General features: G+C 32.9%; 3 protein-coding genes across 3 annotated transcripts; 2 read left to right on the top strand and 1 right to left on the bottom strand.

The window, feature by feature from the left end:
* The first annotated feature begins 6,153 nt into the window (after positions 1-6,153).
* On the top strand, positions 6,154-9,981 carry LOC11428802 (transmembrane 9 superfamily member 9). Its single transcript, XM_003603243.4, has 7 exons — positions 6,154-6,469; positions 7,131-7,295; positions 7,550-7,659; positions 7,757-7,862; positions 7,949-8,061; positions 8,177-8,330; positions 8,593-9,981. The coding sequence occupies exons 1-7, from the start codon at positions 6,365-6,367 to the stop codon at positions 9,748-9,750; spliced, it is 1,911 nt and encodes a 636-aa protein (XP_003603291.1). The 5' UTR covers positions 6,154-6,364; the 3' UTR covers positions 9,751-9,981.
* Positions 9,982-12,066: 2,085 nt separating this feature from the next.
* On the top strand, positions 12,067-12,896 carry LOC11435425 (early nodulin-like protein 1). The gene is made up of 2 exons (XM_003603241.3): positions 12,067-12,316; positions 12,421-12,896. The coding sequence occupies exons 1-2, from the start codon at positions 12,133-12,135 to the stop codon at positions 12,777-12,779; spliced, it is 543 nt and encodes a 180-aa protein (XP_003603289.1). The 5' UTR covers positions 12,067-12,132; the 3' UTR covers positions 12,780-12,896.
* A 157-nt stretch (positions 12,897-13,053) lies between these two features.
* Positions 13,054-16,639, bottom strand: LOC11431486 (nuclear nucleic acid-binding protein C1D). Its single transcript, XM_024780145.2, has 6 exons — positions 16,301-16,639; positions 16,136-16,191; positions 16,000-16,054; positions 15,554-15,634; positions 15,152-15,445; positions 13,054-13,383 (listed from the first exon to the last, which is right to left on the bottom strand). The coding sequence occupies exons 1-5, from the start codon at positions 16,512-16,514 to the stop codon at positions 15,165-15,167; spliced, it is 687 nt and encodes a 228-aa protein (XP_024635913.1). The 5' UTR covers positions 16,515-16,639; the 3' UTR covers positions 13,054-13,383; positions 15,152-15,164.
* Positions 16,640-17,649: the final 1,010 nt, after the last annotated feature.

Below are 17,649 nucleotides of genomic sequence, written 5' to 3'. Positions count from 1 at the left end.
GGGTTTAGATTAGATCCAAAAATGGGTTTTAGATTGAAATTTGAAAGGATTTAGATTAGATCCAAAAATGGGTTTTAGATTGAAATTTGAAAGGATTGATGTTGATGATGAAGGATTGGAATTCGAAAATGAGTTTTTTTATGAAAGATTGGAAGAAGACTATGAATAGAGAGGGAGGAGAATGAACAAGAGAAAAGGGAGAAAGAAGAGGAAGAAGAGGGAACACACAGAAGAGAGAGAAAGAAGAGGTTAGTAGAGAAAGAAAGAAGGGAAATGAGTTTTTTTATTTCTATTTTAATTTTAATTTTTAGGAAATTCAATAGAAATAATTATATGTTGTGAGTCCATTGTATATTTGTGCGCTTTCTAAATCCAGTCCTTGATCATCAATCTAAAATGACACGTGAACAAGGGGTTAACAATTTTTGAAAAAAACTAACGGAGAGGACCATATTAGTAAACGGAAGAAGACTTATAGGACCAAATTGACACACTTAATAGTTCAGGGACTAAACTGAGAAAATAAAATAAGTTAAGAGATTGGGGTATGTATTAAGCCATGTGACTGTTAAACATTTAGGAGAAACTAACAAAGAGACTATTGTGTTGGGTTTTAAACTCAACGTGTAACTGGGAAAAATCTTTTTCTAATCTTGTTTGTTTTCGGTTATGATTGATTATATTCTTTTGTTGTTCGTCCAAATAGTAAGTCTTTATGTCAATTGTCAATTTGAAACAACAAGTTCAATTTTAGGTTAGGTCAAATCGAATATTTCATCCAAAAATAAATATGTAACACTAAATATATCAACACATTTTTTAAACCACCTAACACCCTCCCATGATAATTAGGAGATCAAAACTACCCCTTGCACAATAATCATCACGCAGAGTAGCACATAGTTCTTATTTTCATCAAATTTTGTTGGAAAAGACGATGGAGACATTTTATCAAAATACGTCATTGAAGTCTTAATTTGATGAATAAAAAGAGTTGATGAGGAGAAGTAATCAAATTTTGCAATAAGTGTGTTGTTTATGGTTAAATGGAAAAGTGAGTTATCAATGTAGTTATGGATTGATTAGGCATCACATTCTAAAGACATTGTATTTCAAACACGTAAAATTTCATCAGTATTCATCTAAACTAAAACAACATGGTAATTCACGAGAGTTTTAAAAAAATCATTGATATATTACTTTTAGAAACAATTTCCGACCAATGATTTGTGGTGTTGTTTTCGCTATTTGTTATTAGACTGTTATAAAGTAATATAACCCTAATGGGCGACCAAACCAGCTAAAACACACTAGAATAATACTTAATCACTTCGCACACATATAAGTGAATACAGTTCTACATAACAAAATCTAAGTATTATGTTATCTCTATTGAATAACATATTAACATTTGTTAGCATAACTCCGAAATATATACTTATGCAAAATGTGTATTCGATTTTCATATTCAAATGTATGTGTTTGACTATTTTTAACTTGAATATTGATGTGTGTTCATGTTCTTTACTTGCTATTAAATAGTAAAAAACAATACTTTATAAAATTATAGTTATAAAGGAACAAAATAGGTTTTGAACATGGACAAATTATAGCTATCTCTATTGGTAAAAAAAAAAAAACATTTATAAACCATGTATATTTCGAGTGTTCATTGATTATATTGTTTTGTTTTTCATCTATGCAACACGTTTATATGCCAAATGTCAAGTTGGAACAACAAATTCAACGTTAGACAAAACTATATTGAACATTTCTTTCAAAAACAAAAACTTATAATTATATATACCAACATTTTTTTTTTCAATCTTCTAACACTCTCCAACACAATGGTTAGGAGATCAAAACTACTCTTAGTACAATAATCACCACGTATAACACCATAATATTCGTTTTTTTTATTACATTTTTATGGAAGAGGTGATATAAACATTTTGTTGCAATACACGATTGAAGTTTTGATATGATAAACATAAAGAGTTTAGGAAGACAAGTAATCAAATTTTGTAATAGGTATATTATTTATGAATTGATTAAATATCATAGTTTGTAAGACGTCGTATTTCAAAAATATAATAAAATCGTTAGCGATCATTTTAATTGCAACATTGTAAACAAACAAATTAATACATATCAATGATTACATTTCTATTAACCAGAGGGTAAAGCAAAAGTCATTGATATTATTTTTGGAAACAATATCTAGCCACTAATTTGTGGTGTTGATTTTATTATTTGTTATCAATATATCATTGAGTTATATGTATGTGGGGGAGTCATTCAGGCACATTAGAAATTTACACTAACTTTTTGGTGTTTGGCTATATATTGAACCCTTTGAAATTATAAGTTTGAACCTTTTCATCTACACTTTTTGTCAACTCGCTTGGTTTTTTGTCTGGACTTGTCTGTTTTAACCAAACAATACAACCTGTCAAATACTTCATCGACATCGTAAAAAAAAAACTAGACGGTGATATTAATTTCTCCAATTTCATTTCCTAGATTTTTACACTGCTGTTTTAATCTCAATTGTGCTAAGTTTTATTTTATTTTATTATTTAGGTTATGACTTTCTGGAAAGGGTGATTGATTTCAACATTAGGAATGTGAGTAAATAAAATTAACTATAAATTTGTTTTGAAATTTCTATGGTTAAAAGTTTTCATTGTTTTCATTAGGAGGAAAGATCCATGTGTTGATACTGCTGGCAATGCAATCATAGATCGTGATGGAAAAGTTGTAACATAAATTGTTCAGGTTTCAAACATCATGTTTCATGCGGAAAACAAAATAATAATGGGAAACATTGCTTTGGAATTGAAGAATGTTGGCTTCAAGGTTATTATTACTCTTCACTATAAATCACCATAAATGCTTGTTTGTGAATAAAAATGAAAACATAAATTGCATTCCAAATCTGTTTGGTTTCATATATCTTTGTATAGGCATATTGTAGTTGGGTTTATAGCACAAACACTTCCAATAAAAATTATGTTCGGTGTCTAACACAACACGTTTATGCCATTTTTTCAAATTATAACTAGTGTCGTGTTTGTGCTTGATTAGATGAAAATAAAAACTACCGTTTCTTCATCCTCCAAGTCAATATGAGCATATTTTTAGGTGAAACAAAAACCTAAAACAAACAGAGAGATGGTACGTGTATTACAATTAGATAACCCAATATTCCAATATTAAAAGATCCTTCAAGTGGTTTTTCACAAACATTTGCCATAGTTCATGTATGGGAAGAGACCTACATGAAGGGTTTCAGGTGCTTTTCGCAATCCTATGTCCGCTAAACAATACATACATCTTCAGTATCTCACATCATTATCATTATTTTCAACAATTTCATCACATTATGAGTATGTTGTTTTTTTAATTGTGTTTGTGCCATTTATTTTTTGGTAGTCTAGAAAGCACTATGAGCATATTTGATGCCTCTTTTTAACTGTAATCGCCAATCGCTTCTTAATATAAAAAAATTGGATGAAAAAAATGCTTAAAACAGTAAACACATGATGAATCTTTATTAATACTGGAATATTGGGTTCTCTAATTGTAATACACGTATCATCTCTCTGTCTCTCTATTTGTTTTAGGTTTTCGTTTCACCTCCTTTCTCCATCTTTACAATTTCTCACCATTTACTATCTCCACCACATAACTTAGGTCTGATTTTTACTATGAGTGTCTAGTTTTTTTAACGTCATTTATATTCTTGCCATGCCATGACAGTTGTTAATGTCCTACTTTAGCATGTATTGACTTGGCGGATGAAGAAACGGTAGTTTTTAATTATAATCTATAAAGCACAAACACGACACTAGTTATATTTTGAAAAATTGGCATAAACGTGTTGTGTTAGACACCGGACACAACTTATATTGAAAGTGTCTCTGTTATAAACCCAGCTACAATCTGCCTATACAAAGATATATGAAACCAAACAGATTTGAAATGCAATTTATGTTTTAATTTTTATTCACAAACAAGCATTTATGGTGATTTATCAAGATCACAAGAAAAGTGCAGGCAATAGGCTCATAAGGTCACAAGAACACAGGGCAAGCTTAACAGAAAAACTGCCCTGCAAAACAAAACCACGTGCCGAGGAAAGAACTCTGAGCCACGGCCAGAACTCACATTTCTATGTTATGCTATATTCATTTTAATATTATTAAGTTCTCATTTTGTTGTCAATTTCTTTTTAGAAAAAGTTGAAGCCTCTGTTTTTCATGTTATATTCAATTCATTTACTTTTTCTAGATTTTGGTCCAAAAAATTATTTAAAAATATGCATTCTTTAGAAAAATGAGGCTATTCTTTTTTAGAAAAAAAAGGTTTACTACCTAGTAGTTAATTCTACACTAGTATAATCATTTTAATGTAATAGCCAATTAAGTAGTAAAATAATAATATTCTAACTTTCTAATCAATTAAGATTTTTAATTTCTTTTACTATATTTTTCGCTCTAAAAATATAGATTGTTGAGTTGTCGTAAAACAACTTAACGAAAATCTTAAAAATTAAATCGAATAGTAGAGACAATAAATTTATTTTTTAACTGAAGAAAATGCCAACTTTGTTTTATCTTTCGGGTAAAGATAAAACATATTTAAGTTATTATACTCCATATTCACACAACATTGTTGATGATGCAGTTGATGATGCTCATACCCCCAATTTTCAAAACACAATTGCTACTTCGCAGTACTTTCAAATCTCAAGTTGAGATTAAAAGTTGGAGTGTCGGTAAAGCTATTAAGGAATATTGATGAGATATAATGATTATGCAATAGAACAAGACTAATTATAACAATGATGAGAATATGTGGCCTTGAAGGAAATGTTATATTAGGAAATAATATTGGTGATAAAGTTTTCATATCAAGGTTATCTTTGACACTTTCTTACATAAAAATTCCTTTCAAGTTTCAACGGAGATAATTTCCTTCAGACGTTTCATTTGCAATGACTATTAGTAAAAGCCAAGAGCAATCACTTAAACATGCTTGAATTTGTCTTTCAAAGTTTGTGTTTACGCATGTTCGATTATAAGTTGCAATTTCAAGAGTTACTTTAAAAGAAGGGTTACATGTATTAATAACATATGAAGATTGTGAAGATGCTAGTGTAATTTCAAATGTGCTTTATAGAGAAGTATTTCGTAATGAATGATGACTAATGTCTTTGGTACTATTTTTTGGGGTAGTAAAAAAATTCTCATTCCACCATATCTCTTAACTAATGAATATTTATAATCTAAATTATTGGTATTTATTATATGCACTATCTCTATACAAATTATCCTCTAAAAAAAATTGGGTTTTGCCACAGTGTCTTAAGGGCAATGGTAAGGATGTCAAAAATAGAAAATTTTCATTAAAAACAACAATTTTTTGACTTTTATAAAGTTAAATATTTCACCTTTTACCATTTTTCAATGCATAATTTATATATATTAATTTCCAAAAAAAAAAATCTATACAAATTCATTAAAAAATATAAAACATATACACAATTTGATTTAAAAACTGAAACGATAATTACGATGGAATTGTTTTTAAGAACCAAAAATTGATGAAAATTTCTAGAGACTAAAATTGAATTTTTTTATAGAAACGAGAAAAATATTTTTAAAAAAAATGAATACATAATTCCCTTGTCATGCTTATTAAAAAAAGAAAAGGCTAAACTGCACTTTTCATCCCCTATGTTTCATAATGTTGCAATTTTGACCATTTTCATCCCAAAATTACTCAGAAGATGCCACGTGCCCCCAGAAAAGGGATCATAATCGCAACTTTTTGTAAAGATAAGGGGTCAAAAAACATATTTCCCTTATGTTAGAAGGTCAAAATAGCATATTTCCCTAAACATAAGGGGTCATTTTTATCATTTTTTAATAAGGGGTCAAAATTACAACATTTTAAAACTTAGGGGGCGCAAAGTGGAGTTTAGCCAAAAAAAAAAAAAACCTTGTCTTATCTTATCCCTTGTCGCACGTGAGAATAGAGTTTGGTCCAAGCCTTTGTAATTCCGATTTTATCCTTATGTGAAAGAAAAAAAAAAAAAGTAAAGATGAAAAACGCGTTTGAAGAAATGAAGCAGAAAGAAGCACTTATATATAACTAGAATCCAGTAACTGTATCAGTTTGCAACCGGAGAAAATCAGTCCTCTCCTTCTGGTGGCGACGACGACGAACGACACTACTATCTCCTCCGTTATCCTCAACTAATCGTTGTTTATATTGTGTTATTCCTTTTTCATTTCATAACTCAATCACCGACAAACAAGTATTCGAAAGAAGCTTGTAGATCTCGATCTCGAACGCCATGGCGTTTTTGAGATCTCTCGTTTTCTCTACTCTTCTTCTCTCTCTCCTTCATACCGCTTTCTCCTTCTACCTTCCCGGCGTTGCTCCACAAGACTTCTTTAAGGTACTATCTCATCCATTTCTTCTCGATCTGTATTTGAATCTTATATGTTAGATCTGTGTTGTATTCTATCCAATTCGATTCGATGTGATGTGATGTGATTGATTGATTCTAGATTTTTCTATTTGAATTGGTTGAAACAAGACATGCAAGTGTATGGAATAGATTGAATCTAAATTTCAGTGGATCGATTCATAGAACAACGTTTACTAATAATCGTTGATATATGGAGGATTGTGAGGTTTATGTTTTGATTTCTATTACTCATTTGTGTTTTTTATCAGTTACTTAATTTAGCCAACTTTAATTGCTCTGTTTGTTTGCATCAATGAATCGAGTGAAGAATGTTTAAGCTCCATAAGTGTAGTTATAAATAGTTGGTGTATTTTTAAATATGAATGATATATCATCAGATAATCTGGCTTGGTTGAAATCTTGCATTAGGATTTTAACTGCACTTGTGGATGACAATGAAATCAGTTTACTAACTACGTAGCTCCTTTAAATGTAATGCAGCTATCTGCTGGATATTTTGCTGTAAGAATATGTAATGAAATGTTTTTTTTTTTTTTTTGTGGTCATAATCTTGATCTGGCGAAGTGAATTGTTGTAGATCTACTACCTAAGTTGCTAACTCACTTGTTAAAATATTTCTTTGTTGCAGGGAGATGTATTACAAGTGAAAGTAAACAAATTAACATCTACGAAGACCCAGCTTCCATACTCATTTTATTCACTTCCTTATCCTGCCCCCAAAAAGATACAGGATAGTGCAGAAAATCTTGGGGAAGTTCTTCGTGGTGACCGCATTGAAAATTCACTATATGTGGTCAGTTTTATATGTTAATTCTTGAGTTTTTATCAGTTTCTAAGAAAGGATTTTGTAATGAAATATATAGTTTAGGAACAGTTAACCTCTGAATTGGTTAACCACATTTGAATAGTTAATGGGTAATCGCTCATTAACTTGGTTAGCTACATGAGCTTTTTTTTTCCTTCTTCCAAGCAATTTTTTAACATTTATATATAAATTTTGTAATTTCTATGGTTATTATTTGATTCTGATTCAGTGGTATTTTTCAGTTTAAAATGCGCGAGCCACAAATGTGTAATGTTGTGGGTAAAATTAAACTTGATGCTAAAAATGCTAAGGAGTTCAAAGAGAAGATCAATGACGAGTATCGGGTGAACATGTATGTTATGCTGCTATTTGGTAAAATATTTTCTGCAAGTTTTCTGCTATCGTATTGATAACTTATATCTCATAATGGTTTTGCCACTCATTTACAGGATTCTAGATAACCTTCCTCTAGTTGTTCCCATAAAACGGAATGATCAGGATTCTACCGTCTATCAGCTTGGTTTCCATGTTGGACTCAAAGGGCAGTATACCGGGGTATGCATATTGTTTTGTAGCACCATGGCCATTGTTATTCAATACCAATAAGTTTATTTACTTACTTTATCTGAACTAATGTGCAGAGCAAGGAGGAAAAGTATTTTATCCACAATCATTTGGCATTTACTGTCAAGTATCATAGAGATGTGCAAACTGAATCTGCTAGAATCGTGGGCTTTGAGGTTAAGCCATTCAGGTCATTATTTTTGTGCTCTAATTCTTATCAATTTAATCTTTTTTATTTTCCACAATTTGACCCGTCTTTTTTTTTTTAGTATTTGGTGGTGATTTTTCAAATGGTCTATGTGCAGTGTTAAACATGAGTATGATGGTAAATGGGATGACAAAAAGACACGTTTGACAACCTGTGACCCTCATGCTAAGCACACAGTTGTGAACAACAACTCTCCTCAAGAAGTTGAAGAGAACAAGGAAATTATCTTCACATATGATGTTGATTTCCAGGTGAGGTTATGAACTGATATTATAGTAGTGCAACTATACCTTGTGTTTTAGAATGGTTATGGGCATACACAAACTGGTCTGTCGTTGGCGTATAGAATATTCAACACCCTCTTTCGCATTGATGAGCATTTTTATAGCTATTTTTTCTTATATCCAACTGGATTGTCTTCACTATCACCATCCTCTCTTTTTTGTTATGATGAAATGTGATAATTAGTTTTATTTCTTATTATCCGCTTATACATTTGGCTGCTAACTGCAGGAGAGTGATGTGAAGTGGGCCTCAAGATGGGATGCCTATTTGCTAATGAATGATGACCAAATTCACTGGTTCTCTATTGTAAACTCATTAATGATTGTTCTCTTTCTTTCGGGCATGGTGGCAATGATAATGCTGAGAACACTCTACCGTGACATTGCAAAGTATAACGAGCTTGAGACCCAGGAAGAAGCCCAAGAAGAGACTGGTTGGAAGCTTGTCCATGGGGATGTATTTAGGCCACCTAACAACTCAGATTTGCTGTGTGTTTATGTCGGAACAGGTGTTCAATTTTTTGGGATGATACTAGTAACCATGATATTTGCCATCCTTGGGTTCCTCTCTCCTTCAAACCGGGGTGGGCTCATGACAGCCATGCTCTTGGTTTGGGTTTTCATGGGAATATTTGCTGGTTATTCTTCAACTCGCTTGTACAAAATGTTCAAAGGATCAGAGTGGAAAAGAATTGCCCTCAGGACTGCAACCTTGTTCCCTGCAATTGTCTCTGTCATCTTCTTTATATTAAATGCTCTCATTTGGGGCCAAAAGTCATCTGGAGCTGTGCCATTTGGTACAATGTTTGCTCTGGTCTTTTTATGGTTTGGGATCTCTGTTCCACTTGTTTTTGTGGGTAGCTATATTGGTTTCAAAAAACCTGCAATTGAGAATCCTGTGAAAACAAACAAAATCCCAAGGCAGATCCCTGAGCAGGCCTGGTACATGAACCCAGCCTTCTCTGTTTTGATTGGGGGAATACTTCCATTTGGAGCTGTTTTCATTGAGCTTTTCTTTATCCTCACCTCAATCTGGTTGAATCAGTTTTACTACATCTTTGGGTTCCTCTTTTTGGTCTTCATCATCCTTGTTGTCACTTGTGCTGAAATAACCATTGTGCTCTGCTACTTCCAGTTGTGCAGTGAGGATTATTTGTGGTGGTGGCGTTCATACCTTACTTCTGGTTCTTCTGCACTGTACCTCTTTCTTTATGCAACATTCTACTTCTTTACCAAGCTTGAAATCACAAAGCTGGTGTCGGCTATATTTTACTTTGGATACATGCTTATAGCTTCTTATGCGTTTTTTGTGGTAACCGGTACTATTGGATTCTATGCATGCTTTTGGTTCACAAGGCTCATCTACTCCTCAGTCAAAATTGATTAGTTATAGCAAGTAATGGTTTGGGTTAATCTACTATAGTTTATTAGAGGGTGAAGGAAGTTTGTGTAAGGATCTTGAAATTCAAGTACTGTCATGTGCACGTGTAACCTATTCTATACAATTTTGAATTATGATGACAGTGATTCTTTTGTTTCAGTATCATTTTAATTGCCGTTGACTTGTATAAATACAGCTTTGAAGGTTTGTCTAAATGGGTTGTTTTATACGATTTTATATATTTGCACTATATCTCGGTAGAAATGAAATTTCATCAAATTTGAGCCTGAATGCCTGGAATATGTATTTTAGCTAGCAAATCATGACACTTGTGTTTTTTGTTCTTAATCTTCCGGGTTTTTTTTATGGAAAAGGGATCATGGTATTCCAGAGTTTGGCTCGACATAAATAAAAATCCGGCGAATGGTTTAAGTCATGATTTGAACTTAAAGTTCTCATGCGGGATTTGTGCTAAACTGAAGCATATTAACCTCTTTAGCTCGATTAATTGGGTCAGTCATTACACTTTAGAATCTCTCCTTGTGATAATAACTTTCCACTGCAATTCAATAAAAATTCAATCGTTCTTAATTCTAAATTATTGTCTATTTGCTAGACACTACATGTTGATCAAGTTTAATGTCTATAAAGAGGATTTGCGTCCCGTAAAGATATCTATAATAAATACGAGTTCTAAGGGGGGCATCTCCATCCTCTTCAATTGTTACTCCCTCCTTAACCGCCTTTATTTTCTCTCTGCCATGTAGTAATCTCCAGATTTATGTGTCGTTGGACTTCGTAGGCAAATGAATTGTGCTAAATAACACTGCTCTAATTTACATGGATGGAAAGTCAATCTAATATTTACACATAAGGGGTTTTTTATCAATAAGGTTGTTCTTGTGACAATAGCCATGAGATTAAACTTAAGACAAAGAGGTGTAATAGAGGTGCTTGTTGGTACTGTGGAACTCTCTAATTTGAGTTTGCAATGGTTAAACATGTTTGACCAGTTTTTATGATGTTTTTGAAGCAATTTCGGTTCCAAAATTAATTTCAAATTGAAGCAGCGATTTTTATTTGTTACACCGAGGTAGAATCAATTGTTACAATTCTAACTTTTTTTGCAATTTTTTTATATAGATGTTAAAACTCTTTTTGCAATTGTTACAATTCTAGTCCATTTTTAATATTTTTCTTGACGAAAAAGTAAATTAAGAGTCTCTTTTTTTTTTAATTTTTGGGTACAAAACTAAGAGCCTCTTTATTGAGAAAAAAAAATAACCATTGTTTTTTTTTTGGAAATATTATCTTGTGTCCTTAAGGCACAAGTTAATGAGCTAAAAGTGGAAATAAATTGTTGTAATTAATTCATTTGAATTTAATTCTTTAATTTTAGATTAATTGAATACACAAAATTCAAGAGAATATTTCTACTTTTGGATTGCTTAACATATCCCCTAGGGCAATTTAACATGACCCTTTTTTTTTAACAAAGTTTGCGTTTGCACTTCTGAAATTTGATGTTAATTTGACGGCCGGTGTTTTTTCCGTTTGCATTTATAGTGACGCGATAGCGAACAAGTTTTTTTTTTTTTTTTTGACAAAAATAAACGATATTAATTCATTCAAATTGATAGAGTACATCGAAACAATACAAATCCAAATTCGCTAAAAACAAAAAGGATGAATCTATGAATAAACTCACAACATCCATGTTAATAACATAAAACGGCAATGTACCTATGCCTACAAATATGACTAATATGACTATATTCAAGTCTCCGGAATCCTCATGTCTCCGGATCTGCAACGGTGACGATGCCAAAGTCATTGTCATTGATCGGATCTGCACTTGCTCAAAGCTAATCTTTCAACATGAATCAAATAAACACCACACTAAGACGGAAAATAAAAAACGCACCGCACAAAGACGGAAAATCAAAACATACAGAGTCGTTCAGAGACGACGATATCACAAAAAGAAAACAGAAAAAAAAATGTGAAATCAAAAACAAATCGGAGGGGTGATTTTTGGGTTAAAATTGACCCAAAATCACCTCTCCGACAAAAAGAAAAAGAAGAAGAAAGGGGTGACGGCTGGAGTTTGAGAAGGAGAGAAGAAAGAGGAAGAAAAAACAAAAATGATAGGAAACTTGAATATTACCATTTACCATTTACCACCTCTTCAAGGTTTTCTACCGTTATTTGTAACGTTATAATGCCACACACGCTCGCAACCTAGCCGCAAAGGTTGTGTACTTTTTCGAAGTCTCAACGGCTAGTTTCTTCTGACCATCTATAAATAATTCAATAATCTAAGGAACCACATCAATAACAAAACTAAATCTCTACACACACCACATTCAGTTATCAGAAAAAGTCACCATGGCTGTGTTCTCAAGAACTGCTTCTGCTTCTCTATTGTTCTTGTTCCTTCTCTTTGGTTTCTCTGCAGCTAAGGAACTATTGGTTGGAGGCAAGATAGATGCATGGAAGGTTCCATCTTCTGAAACAGACTCACTCAATCAATGGGCAGAAAAGTCTCGTTTCAAAGTCGACGATCATCTTGGTAATTTTTCAATATTCATTCAACTACAAGATTAAATAAACCCATTTTTTACTATCATAATTTTCATTACTGACACATCTTTTTCTTTTACCTTTGTTTTGCAGTATGGAAATATGATGGAGGGAAAGACTCAGTTTTGCAAGTAAACAAAGAAGATTATGCTAATTGCAACAGCTCAAACCCCATTGAACAGTACAATGATGGGAACACGAAGGTGAAGCCAGACAGACCTGGACCATTTTACTTCATCAGTGGAGCAAAGGGTCACTGTGAGCAGGGACAAAAGCTCATTGTGGTGGTTATGTCTCCAAAGAAAAGATCCATTGGAGTTTCACCTGCACCATCTCCAGCAGAGTTGGAAGAAGGTCCAGCTGTTGCACCAACTAGCAGTGCGCCAGTGTTGCGAACTGGACTTGTGACTGTTTTAGGACTGTTGGCTATTTATGTGGGTTTTCTCATATGAATCACTGCACCTAATTAGGATGTAGTGAAGTTATTATTGTGATTCTTTTTTTCTTTTGTAGCGATTCATTATTTTTTTCCAAAGCTATGAATAAAAACTTGATATAGGATTCTTATACTCTCCTGAATACCTTCATTATTTTTTCCAAAGCTTATGAATATATAGGATTCTTACACACTGTCCTGAGGCTGAATACCTCTTTGAACTGAGTCTGCGACAAAATTTGTTTTTTAGAATTCCATAGAGAGGATGAGGCATGCCAAAGTTTCTCAAATTGAAGCAAGAAATCAAAGCACCACCAATATATTATCTAACAACTGAGATTCCATACAATAGATGAGTCATGAAGTTTCAAATTGATTCTTTCCTTCCCATCCAGTACAACACAAATTGAAGCAAAAAAATAAAGCACTGACATCATCATCCAAAATCCAACCTTAAACATGTCTAACTAATGAAATGCCATATGTCCAGTTATGGGTGTGAATTGAGAGGTTGTGTCAATAGAGGCTAGCGAAAAACAAGCAAGCAAAACTACAACCATCTGACGAACACAAGCTCCATTTGGCAAAGGAAAGGTACAGACCCTCTCTCCCACACACACCTGCGGAGAAGGAAAAAAAAAAAAATCTTAGATACGTTGTGAATATTTATGAACAGATTAATCAATTTATGCACATGAACATGAAAGAAAGAGATTTTCTGTCACAAAAATTTAAAGAAATGTTACATGTATATGTATATCAGGGACTGTAACTCCATAAAATTCTAACAGAATCCAATTTCAAGCATTTTCTGCAAATTGATAAGCAAGTGCATATTATAAACTAAGCAATGAAGACATAGATAGAAAATCGATAAGCTGGTTTTTGCTCTTCTTGCAACTTCTCAAGGACACACAAGGAAATGAGCATTCAAATTACAAATCAATTACAAAATATTCAATGAATACAATTATGTTCATCTTAGAGACCATTTTCCAAACTTTCATGGTAAAATTTGTAAAGTTTACATTTTTTTGACAAGAACTACATCAATAGATATTAATCACAATTTACTAAAAATGCTTTTTTTTTTGTAAATTGTGATTAACATCTTTGTCTATTCGCCATCAAATTTCAAAATAGTATAAACATGCCACAAATATAATTTTTTCCCTTATCAGTATCACAAAAAATTTTAGGTCTATTTAAAAGAAGTCTTGATTCTTCTAGCCAATTGTTTACTATTAACTATCTTAGACTAACTATATCATTCTCATCTCTTGCATTTTTATCATCTGAAAAAACATAGCTTTTGCCAAGCAACGACTCTGCATTCAAAAAGTCCATCATCAAGTTGATTGCGTACAGCTTTACTAATGTCACACAACCACGTTTTTTATTCCTTAAATCCTCAAAGAATGAACAGATAAGTATGTGCTCCCCTAATAATTATAATACGATGAAGAAGAAAGCTGTACAAGGATCTTCAAGACAAGTTTCTGAAGTATTATCTAAAATTATGGAAGTAGTATCCCAAACACGTTAATCAATATTTTCTTTTAAAATGCTTTAAAAATTGGAGGATAATCTTTGGATATGTATCTAGGAGTACCGTGGGCATATCAGCATCATATTATAGTACAATATACTTTAATTTGGAGTTTCTGAACTTTGTGGCTCCAATGCTAGCTATTAAATAACAGTAAATTGTAGAATTAGTAAAATACTTCCGAATCTACTTTAGTCATCAATTGCAATACAAATTCCTATCTAATGTCCACACAATGTTGTCAATATCGAGAGTGTCTCCTTGTACAATCGAATGATACAATCCTACAAGTTTTGAAGGCTCAAGCATGCTGAATCGTGAGCAGGATCACGGAGCTCTAGGATCAGGTTGGGATCACGGGCAAGTATCAGATTGCGATTACGGGCAAAATCTTAAAAATGTAGGATTGGTAGTCCACAACAAACCTTGACAGAACGGTTTTCAGCCGGGTTCCGCAGCCTAGTTTACTAAAAGTCCTGTTGTTTCTTCTATGTAACCTCTCCTTATTGACCCGTGCCTCCAATTTAAGTTTAGTTTAATGTTGAGACTATCTTACGATCTGTGCTATGATCCTTTGTCACACCCTTCCGGTCCTAGGTAGGAAGTTTGAAAACATTGGGTCTACGTGTGTTTAATCGAGAAAAGTGTTTTGATCATTTGAGTTACAATTACGATCTTTCACCCCGATAAGTTTGTCCCCTAAAATGCATTATCAAATCATAATAAAATTATAATTCAGATGGGGCAAAATTTCTTAGCACCCTAATTTGTAAATCCACACTGCAGACGAAAGAACATTACACTCGTAAAGTAAATAAGGTCGTTATAAGCAACTCTACCATAGTTCAAAATTCAGGTCATAGGTAGTTTATCGCCGTCGTCTTCTGAAAAATTGTCAATTTGATCGTCGTCGCTTTCTGACATGTTGTCAATTTGAAGTGGCCCCTTAATACCGCCATTATTACCACCAAAAAGTTCCCTCTGTGCTTTCTCCAGAAACTCCTGAGCAGCAGCTTGAACAGAAATAGATGGCTTTTCAGAAGATTGATACTTTCTCTTTTGACCAGCCTGCTCCTGATGTTTCCTCTTCTTTCCCTCCCCTCTACTTAAGTTCCTCATTTTCTGCAGTTGCTCTGCATATGAAATAACAACTTCCTTACATACATGCGATGTGATCAAAGTGGAAGACATATAGATTTTTTTATCACCACTAGAAGTAATAAACCAAGTTAACTACCCACCTGGAGTGAGGTCAGGCAGAGAGTGTTCGATGAAGCGAGTAGCTGCTTGAGAATTCAACATAGTAGAAGGTCGCAACGGAGCTTCACAAACAAAACCAAAATCACCAAAAGACAATCAATTTAACCATAGAATACTACAAGGCTAAGCTAATAAAAAAGGGGGAGACTAAGTAGCAGCAACCCCTCATATTGAAGGTGTGTCCAATGTCTAACATGTGTCAGTGGCCCAACACCGACGCATGTGCTAAAATTCAATTACTTTCGTTTTCTTAAATTATCATCAGTGTCTACGTGTCAGGATAATATATGACTTATATGTGTCAAATATCCATCATCTTATAATTTTAATTTATTTTTTTTGAAGAATCTTATAATTTTAACTTGAACATTCAACAAAGACGCATTGTTCATAAAAGAAAAGCATAAAAAAAAATAAAAAAATATACCCTTATTCAAATCTAGAAGGCGTTCAAGTTTGTCTTGATATAACTCTACTCTATCCTGAAAATACAAAAAATTGAAACAGAGTAAGCAACAAGGGTTAGGTTCAAAAACATAATTAGCAGAGTAAAAATAACTCACAAGCTCTGATTTGACAGGGTTATCATCAGGTTGAACTCCACTACACCTCAATTTCACTGAAAAAAATAAAATCAAAAAACACAATAGAACAAGAAAATTAAGTTGGAATTAACAAAAATTAAAATTGTAATTATAATTAAATTAGATGATGATGAAGATGATTACGTGTGAGGAGGGTGGAAGTGATCTTGGAGAGGAGAAAGAGAGAGTGAGCACGTTCAAGAGGTGGAAGTTGGGAGAGAATTTGAGGGTTCATAAGAGGTAAAAACTGTTGAAAATGTGAACGGAATTCACGAAGATTAGAGAGAGTGGTGTTGACTGAATCCATCACCGCTTCGGGTACTCCTCCACAGCTTTCACTTTCACTTCCTTTCACCATTTTTGTGTTGAATGAAACAAAGTCTCGAACTTCAGCACTGTTACTGCGGTGGAGGCAGAAGAACCTAAAATCTAGGGCTTTTAAATACACACTCTCAAATCAATTCAGATGCCGTAATTTTTCTCATTCCCTTTTTTTTTTTTTTTTTTTTTATAACTATTTTTAGTATTCTAAACTTAACCTAAAATGTTGATATTTTTTTGGAATAGATTGATTGGATTGTATAAAACTTGAAAGCAATATCAAAATAATGGGGTTTAAAAGGAGTATTATTTATGATCCATCAACATTTGAAAATTGTTCAAAACTTAAATAATGATTGTATTGCTTCTATACGTAAAAGTTTGTGGTTCTTGTGAGCTTAACTCAGTTGGTATGACAATGCATAATATATGCAAGGTCCGGGGTTCAAACCCCGGCCACCACAAAAAAGAATACGTAGAGTTCAAACTCCGGCCACCACAAAAAAGAATTCGTAGAAGTTTGTGATATTTTTCGTTTTGACAATTTAAATTGTGACTTAATCAATGTCAGTTTCATAAAATAGAATAAAAAGAGAAATGAGTATTAAAGTCTCGATTATCAACATACTCTCTCTTGTTTTTGTTGAATTTAATAAAACATTGTTTGAGGTATAAGAATGCGGAGGATCATGAACCTTTGATAATGGTGTTTGAGTATGGGTGTAGGTTTGCATGTAGACAATGAGTACATAAGCAACAATGGCGGCTCGCAATGGCTTTGGGACGAAAGTCAATAGACATGAAAAATTATTGCTAGTGTAATTGACATAACAATTAGTGATTGCAAAATATCAATTAATGTTCAACATTCATCTTCCAAATTCAATAATCGCGTTAATTGACATTCAAAACCCTATCCAACTTGTTATTACAAGCATACCATCATAATGTGACCATTTCAACATTATAGAAAGGCTAATATCATTGCTTTGGACAAAAAAATGCACGCCCTCATGGCTATTATGTAAGAAGATTGCTCTTTAGACGTCAAAGATTGTTCTCTCACACCTAAAAATAACATTTAATATCACAGTTAACTATCGTTGGCTGTTTATTTTTTCTTAACTGCGGTTGAGGGTATTTTGTTCATTTTCAGGTGTGGGAGAACAATT

The sequence above is a fragment of the Medicago truncatula genome, chromosome 3 (genome assembly GCF_003473485.1).
Source record: "Medicago truncatula cultivar Jemalong A17 chromosome 3, MtrunA17r5.0-ANR, whole genome shotgun sequence".
Lineage (NCBI taxonomy): Eukaryota > Viridiplantae > Streptophyta > Magnoliopsida > Fabales > Fabaceae > Medicago > Medicago truncatula.
This window is presented reverse-complemented; position numbering and strand designations above follow the sequence as displayed.

Excerpts from the sequence above, each read along its gene's own strand:
- LOC11428802 (XM_003603243.4), top strand. The coding sequence starts at position 6,365 with ATGGCGTTTTTGAGATCTCTCGTTTTCTCTACTCTTCTTCTCTCTCTC. Across the intron at positions 6,470-7,130 it reads CTCCACAAGACTTCTTTAAG|GGAGATGTATTACAAGTGAA; the intron begins GTACTATCTCAT and ends TCTTTGTTGCAG. Across the intron at positions 8,331-8,592 it reads CATATGATGTTGATTTCCAG|GAGAGTGATGTGAAGTGGGC; the intron begins GTGAGGTTATGA and ends TGCTAACTGCAG.
- LOC11435425 (XM_003603241.3), top strand. The coding sequence starts at position 12,133 with ATGGCTGTGTTCTCAAGAACTGCTTCTGCTTCTCTATTGTTCTTGTTC. Across the intron at positions 12,317-12,420 it reads CAAAGTCGACGATCATCTTG|TATGGAAATATGATGGAGGG; the intron begins GTAATTTTTCAA and ends TTTGTTTTGCAG.
- LOC11431486 (XM_024780145.2), bottom strand. The coding sequence starts at position 16,514 with ATGGTGAAAGGAAGTGAAAGTGAAAGCTGTGGAGGAGTACCCGAAGCG. Across the intron at positions 16,055-16,135 it reads ACCCTGTCAAATCAGAGCTT|GATAGAGTAGAGTTATATCA; the intron begins GTGAGTTATTTT and ends TTGTATTTTCAG. Across the intron at positions 15,446-15,553 it reads TCTGCCTGACCTCACTCCAG|AGCAACTGCAGAAAATGAGG; the intron begins GTGGGTAGTTAA and ends TTTCATATGCAG.